Source organism: Phalaenopsis equestris, unplaced genomic scaffold (assembly GCF_001263595.1).
Source record: "Phalaenopsis equestris unplaced genomic scaffold, ASM126359v1 Scaffold000203, whole genome shotgun sequence".
Taxonomy (NCBI): Eukaryota; Viridiplantae; Streptophyta; class Magnoliopsida; order Asparagales; family Orchidaceae; genus Phalaenopsis; species Phalaenopsis equestris.
The window spans coordinates 1689789-1697868 of record NW_018164645.1 but is presented as its reverse complement, the minus strand read 5'-3'; the positions used below and the strand labels follow the sequence as shown (position 1 = coordinate 1697868).

The 8080-nt window shown below is 29.6% G+C and overlaps 1 protein-coding gene across 1 annotated transcript in view; it reads right to left on the bottom strand.

The window, feature by feature from the left end:
* Positions 1-6870, bottom strand: part of LOC110022912 (probable dual-specificity RNA methyltransferase RlmN) — an 11344-nt gene extending 4474 nt beyond the window's left edge. Inside the window, exons 1-3 of the mRNA XM_020722069.1 lie at positions 6608-6870; positions 6435-6510; positions 6206-6303 (exon numbers count right to left, since the gene is read on the bottom strand). Coding sequence (XP_020577728.1) covers positions 6206-6303; positions 6435-6510; positions 6608-6748 — 315 coding nt within the window. The 5' untranslated portion in view covers positions 6749-6870. The remainder of the gene's footprint in view (positions 1-6205; positions 6304-6434; positions 6511-6607) is intronic.
* Positions 6871-8080: the final 1210 nt, after the last annotated feature.

Below are 8080 nucleotides of genomic sequence, written 5' to 3'. Positions count from 1 at the left end.
AGCGTCACAGATTGTTCTTTTAGACTTCCTGCGGGACGTTTGATATTTTTTCCAGTTATCCAAATATCTTTTTCTAAGAAAAGTATTTTTTGATTTTTATCTTTAATATACTTGAGTTAAATATTTACTTTTCTTTTCTCTTTGTTTGGCTAGTTTATACATATACTTTTCACCCTCCTTAGTATCTATTCTATTATAAAGATTATTAAAAACAAAATTTTTAGCGTCACAGATTGTTCTTTTAGACTTCCTGCGGGACGTTTGATATTTTTTCCAGTTATCCATGCTTTTACATTTAAACCAATTTTTATAACATAACTTTTTATATTTTATCTTTCTTGCACATTATTATTTCACCACCAACTATTTTTATTTATAAATTTTTTTTTCTTTTGATTCTCCAAGCACATCTTTTGCTACTTATTTAATAGTGTGTTACTTTATCTCACATAACATTTGCTTCCTCATGAATATCCTAAATTTTAAAATCTTGAATTTTACTCATAAAAATAATTTTATTTGTGTTTTTATTTGTGTGTTTTTTAAGTTTCTCCATCTAATTCTACGATGATGAGTCCTAGTATTATTTATTTTACAACTCTTAATTTTAAAATCTAAAACTAATAAACAATTTTGGGTACTTAAATTCTCACTTGGAATGACCTTATAATCTTTACAATCACGACGATCTCTTCTTCTCAAAATCTAAAATAGCTCTACTTTCTTCATTAGTTACTCTAAAATCGTAGTGTGTTACTTTATCCCACATAACATTTACATCCTCATGAATATCCCAAATTTTAAAATCTTGAATTTTACTCATAAAAATAATTTTATTTGTGTTTTTTAAGTTTCTCCATCTAATTCTACGATGATGAGTCCTAGTATTATTTATTTTACAACTCTTAATTTTAAAATCTAAAACTAATAAACAATTTTGGGTACTTAAATTCTCACTTGGAATGACCTTATAATCTTTACAATCACGACGATCTCTTCTTCTCAAAATCTAAAATAACTCTACCTTCTTCATTAGTTACTCTAAAACAGTAGTCACCATGATTATTTCTGAAGTTTTCTATCATTCTACCAACATGTCTATTTAAATCTCCTCCAATAAAATTTTTTTTTTCCAGAGGTATCATTTGTATTAATTCTTCTAAGTCATTCCGAAATTTATCTTTAGACCCTGTATCTAAGCCTACTTGAGGAGCATAAGCACTTATAATACTAAAAATCTTACTACCAATGATAATCTTAAGGACTATAATTCTATCTCCAACTCTATTAATATTTACAACATGATCTTTCAAACTCTTATATATAATTGCACCTACACCATTTCTAGTGCGACTCTTACCAGAATACCAAAGTTTAAAACCTAAATTATCAATCTCCATAGCCTTTTCTCCAACCCACTTAGTTTCTTGAATACATAAGATATTAATTTTCCTATGAATCATAATATCAACTAATTTCATTAATTTATCATTGAGAGTACATATATTTCAAGATTCTATCCTAATATTAGTTTCATTAGTTTCATGGACTAACTTCTTTACCCGCATTCGCACGTAATGTGGGATTCATGTCATGATTTTTTTCGGCAAGTTTTACGCTGGCTGTCGACTACCTAACGCAAACCTCCACTTTTCGCATCAGGGCATGGGACCAACAACGGTAGTGTTTATACAAACTAAATGAAATTCAGGACACAATAGAAAATCCGACACACATATCAATCACCAAAAGGTTATTTGGATCACTTTAATTTTTTGTTGTTTTTTTTTAAATCTTGGTTTTAGTTTGTATAGTATACAAACTAAAAACTTAAAGTGATCCAAATAACCTTTTGGTGATTGGTATGTGTGCCAGATTTTCTATTGTGTCCTGAATTTCATTTAGTGTAGAAAATTTACATTGATTCTCAAATTTCTTATGAAATTAACATTTAAAGACTTTCTATTATTGTTTGGAATGAATGAAGCATAAATTTTTGTTTAGCATACAAAGATAAAAAATCATTACTAAAATTAAAAGTTGAGAATCTATGAATAGTTCATTTGTATGTACTTTCAGACATCTCATCCAATGCTTGTTTTAGTGAACCATAGATCGTTAAAAGTTCTGCATTAAAAAGTAGTATAAAAATATATTATATCACCATAAAGGTTTGTTAGCGTGGCTAAAAATTGTTTAAAATAGTTTTTCTTAAAAGTATTGTTTTAAGTGCGATTTTAGAATCATTTTTAGACCTTTTTTTTTCCTTTTGCACGTGTAACAATTAGGTTCATCTATAAACATTGAAATATACCAAGAATACATCATAGATGTTGAAGGTGAAAAATGATCGCTCTTTTATAAGAGTTATGCTTCGCCTATAAATTAAATAAAATGACCTCCTATATTTAATTGTTCACAGTCAATAATAACAAATCAACATTTAACTTTTAATTAGCCCATTAACAAGTACTAGTCAACGTTCAAATCTAATAACCTAAAATCTCTATTCATCAGGGCAATCACCCAATGGCATACCAATAGCACTATTATAAAAGCGACGTGTAGTTCTTCCAATATAAATTCCTAGCATTTCATTATATTTAATTTGGATTAATTATTTCAATCAAGCGTACAATATTCAATTATTATTATATTATTAATTGATTATATTATATTATTATTGATATGTCGCAAAAAAGTCATCCAATAAAACGTGACTACTGATGTGATTTTTTAATGAAGAAATTTTAGAATGAAATTCAGGCCATTTTGACCTCTAATTTCATTAAATTTATAGTCAAACTAAATGTCTTCACAAAAAGAACCTAACACCAAAAAAAGGTTTGATCAAAGTCCAAATAAGCTACAATCAAGCAGGTACAGTAAAATTGAAAATTTTACTATACTAATTAAAAAGTCAAATAATTTCTCAAACTTACATGCTTATAATCTCATTGAGATTCTAGAGAATACGAATCTGACAACTCTAAATCAATCAAATTAGAGAATATTACGATACTTAAATGTCAAATCAAGCTTAACATCTTCAGCTCCTACATGAATATACTCAACAAACAATACAATCACATCACCTACCACGAAATCAATAATAGGCTAAAACTAGTCAATTTAAAGGTACTCATGTGGGGGCCTCCTTCAGAGTTCCTTTCCCGCAACCTCATTAGGATATCTTGGAGATGATTGCTAGTTCAACACAATTTTCTTGAGCTATTTAACTGAACCATAATGTCGAATAACCTTAGTGAACTTCGCTCAACCTAGTTACATTTATGTTGCTCTTAATATCATACGAGAAAAAATTTAATGTCATGTTAATGAGAAATTTCCTTTAAGAGATAAGAATCATCTTACATACCATAGTAGCTTTCAAGAATCCGTCTATAAAGATTATATTCTTTAATATTTTATTCAAATAGAATTCAAGTTGCCTGTAATAAAATTGTACAATGAGACATTTGATCTTTATAAATACATCAATCATTACAAGAATATCATGCATATTCAACAATCCTTGGAAGTGTTCGTTTTCCAGGTTTTCCTAACCCACATTTGAGGGTTGAGCGTAAGTTTAATTATGTTCTTTTCGGTAAGACTATCCATACATTTGCCGACCATATCAAATTTTTAGTTTAATAGTTTATTACTAATTGAAAGCTCATCAAGGACCCTTTGAATGTTTCTAAAATTTATCAAAACAAAGAAGTAACCCTTAAAGAGTATTTTAAATTATCTTCAAATGCACGTCAAATTCTGGGAGTAAATCCCAATTTATTATGAGATATTTTTTTAAAGATATTCATCCTAGACCTTTTTAATCTTTACTGATGCGAACAATAGTATTATCACTTTCATTAGTTAAGAGGATAATCAATGGAAACATTTAGTCATTTAAAGGAAAAGATTGATGTTTAATACATCAAGGACACCTAAGTTGTGAATTATAAGAGAAATTTATAGATTAACCACAAAATAAAAATATTATCAAATTCATGGTAAGAAAAAAATTGAATCATCACAAGAAAATTATCAAGGTTATTAGTGGTATTATAGGATTATCATCATAATCTGTCGATCATCATACAAAGAAAAATGTGCACACACAAAATTGAATAATTTTTTATGATTCAAATTTTGAAGGAATGTATTAATTCTCTAATAATCTTTAGTATAATTAAAATAACAATTATCAACACTAAAAAAGTTTTTTGTTGATATAGTTAACTTAGTAGATATTATATTCTTTAATAACTTCATGTACCTTAGATTAAACCCAACAAAGCTCCAACTTTGTCATCGTGTCATTTGTACTTTTGAAGAGCATAATATAAAAGTTCTTTGCATGATCATTCTTCCAATCTCCCTAGGGATGACAATTAATTGTTTTGATTCAGTTTATCACGATAGACAAAAATTCAATTTATAATGGATGTTGCATATCTCTTACAAGCTTCCTATACTTAGAATTGTTAAAACAAGTAATACTTTAGCACTAACTTATTTTTAATTGTATAGGGATGCAAAGGATTAAACGAAGAATATTTTCTTAATTTTATGAGTTGATGTTCTGAATTTTGTATTGTGCTTTGTGAGCTCCATCGTTTCTACTGGCATCAACAGATTAGTTGAATATGCTTTGGGCTGAGATCCATGTTTCAAATGTTGCACTCTCAAATGTTAGGGAAGGTGTTAGCTGCAGGGCAGATGATATGAAAATGAAAGAACATATCATTGTTTGCTTGATGCTAACATTGTTCTTATATGCCAAGATTGGATTGCAATAAATGTATTCTTATGTTGTGGAAAAACTCTATATGCACATGGATGAGGTCAAATAGTTTAATTATTGTTAAATATTTGTTGGGCTTTAATAGCTCCATGAGGATATTATAAAAAAAAAAAAGCAAACTGAACTCAATTCTCCAATACATTTATTGCATATCATTTGATTTATCCCTTTTACTTAATTTATGCCTAAACATGAAAAAAAAACATTCATTTCATACAATATAATTTTTTATTTATATTCATTTGGTCATTCATATGTTATGAGGAATTATCTCACCATAAAAATCTATTTTTAAATTATTTATTTAGGTCATCTTTTAATTTATAATTTTAAGTTTAAGTTCTTTTAATAAATATTTGTATTCATATACTACACAACAAACTTGATTTTTATGATACTCAATCATACTTTGATTGCTCTTACTAGACTTTAATATGATACAGGCAACATTCTTAATAACTTTATTTTAATGAAAGTCCAGATATTTGGTGGTCTATTAAATTAAATTAAAATAACTTTCATATGTTAAGTAGGTTAAACATCACTTGATTTTAACTCTTAAATGAATTTTTTTTTCCTATAATACTAATTATCTAATCTTTCTCATATTTCTCTACTAAAAATAGCAAAAATCATTAATATAAATATTTTATCTACCAACTAGACACTTCATTATTTTAATTAAAAATAAAATATATTGAAAAAACTGTAAAACACAGTATTGAAATAATTAAATCATATCCATTTATTTACGATTTTCATATCTTGTTATTCACTTTTAATCCATTTTTAAATTATTCATTTAGGTTGGCCTTTCAATCCACAATGTGAATAAATATTTTAAGAAAACATAATTTGATTTATATACCTCACAATAAACCTGATGCTTACAATATTCGATCACAATCATCTTGTTTTATTAATTATTCATATAATGTACAAGCCATTCTTATTTAATTTATTTTCAATAGTTCATGATCAGCTAAATCCAATTAAAATGACTTTCATATGTTAGATCGATCTAACATCTTTTTATTTAATGCTTGAATGAATTTGTCTATAATTTCAATTAAGAATCCAATCCACTCTCATAATTCTCCTCTAAAAATAATCATAAATTAGTGATATTACTATTTTATCTCCCTACTAGTTATATGTCAATATTTTCTTAAAATAAAAAAATAAATAATAACTTACTACCAAAATATTAAAATCATAATCATTAATTTACAATTTTTATTATGTATTGATTCATTTTTAAAATTCTAGCAATTTGCTCTTTGTGTACTTGAAATTCAACTAGTGCGGCTAAGGCGCAATAACCAAATCATTATTTTCCCAAACACACAATGATCTTGTGCCACATGAGACAAAGAATCAAGAATTCAATGATACCTTAACAGTGCCATCAGATGCGGTGACAGCATGATGAATAGGTGATCTTCCAACCCTCCACCCAGCTTCGCGCAGCTCTTCCCTAAACACCTGAGGCACTGTCATTAATAAAAGATAAAAACAAGCTCATCAATTTCTAAAACAAGTTTTCCATCAACAATCTGCTGAATGAGTCGTAGGTTAAAAATGAAAAAAGGGAAAGATGAATTGAATGCTTAGTTATACTCACGGTGACTAAAGTCATGGATTTCTTTAGCCCTGGTCTTGTACAGGAGATCATGGAGCTGCTTGCCTCTGTAGCTTTTCTAAAACATTTTTTTTGCCAAACCAACAAAACGGGTAAACAAATGAGGTCCTTTTTAACAAAAGAACAGCGGAAGAGGCAATGAAGAGATTGTTCACCTGGCCATAATCGATGGCGAGCTGACGGAGCTCCGTTTCCGACATGCCAATGAGGAAGCGAGAGTCGGCCTTACGAAGCCTCGGCGCCAGAAACGGCGGCGAGGGATGGCCGCCGCAGCCTTGGAAATATGTTGCCGCCATGAGCGTGCGAGTGGAGCCGAGCAAGCTTGTTGCAGCAACGCCATGGATTGGGGGCTCGCTAACCCTACCTAGCGTTTCTCGTCTTCCTTCCACGGCGCCAGCGCAGTGTAGTTCTGAGTTCGAATGTGATCTTTTGAGGAGAATATTTAACTAAAATGTCTTTGGCCATTTATTTAGTAATTTTGTGAATTATTTTTGTAAGAAAGATTTGCATAACATTCTTATATATTTATGTATCTAACTCCTTCCAAACTTCAATTTTTACATATAACCCACCTTATGTATGAAAAAATATATTTCACTTGTGAAATTTTAAATATTGATAATTTTTATGTGATATGAAAATTTTAGATGATATAATGATAAAAAAAATAAGTTTAGATGTTAGATATTTAAATATACAAGAATTAAATGATATGTATAGAAAAGACCCATTCAGAGCCTAGATGTGCCTAAAGAGGGAGGAACGAACATCACTTACGGTGTATTTGGGGCAGCTTGTGTGTTTCAGGATAAACTGCTTTTCCTGATATGCGGCCCGCGGGCAGGCCGCAGGGTTTAGCACGCAGTCTGCGTTTAGTGTAAAAACTCAAACGCGATTTCGGGTAAGCTGACGAAACGCGCGAACCACACAGTACGACGTCATTTATAAGCTGCCCCAAATAGTAGTGTGGCTTTTCCCGACCTGAGTCCACCAAAAGACAAGACTTAAAAAGAACGAATAGACTAAAATGTGAAATGGTCGTAGCAGATAGGCCTGAATGAATAGCAATCGAGTCCAAATAGACCAGCACGAGTAATTGGGTGTCACAAATGGAACGAACACATTCGAATGGGAAAAAACTGAATGCCAAAAGATACTCGATGAAAGGCCATCTCACTGAGTAGCATATATCACAACTCTAGCGATTCACGTTATTATAGCCTACTAATTGCAAATCCAATACCAGCAACACGAATCCTGAAGGAGATGAGCTTGGCTAGACCTCATACGTGACTTGATAAAAGTCAAACATGAAATCGACGCTATACAGAATATAGAATATACCCCTAATTTTTTATCTTTGTTTATGAAAATATATTTATTGTGCAAGTTATAACATTTGTAAAGAAAATAAATTATGCCTAAAAATTTTGATGTACAAATTGTAAGAAAAAGTTAAGGCGAGAGAAAAATCTAATAATCATATATAAAAATGCATAACCCCTAATCCTTTTAAATAAAAAATATTTAGTTTTTGTACAATTTGGATAATCATTCGCCCAAGCATTAAGAATACCAAGTATCCAAATGATCAAAATAGTAAGCAAACAATATATATATATATATAT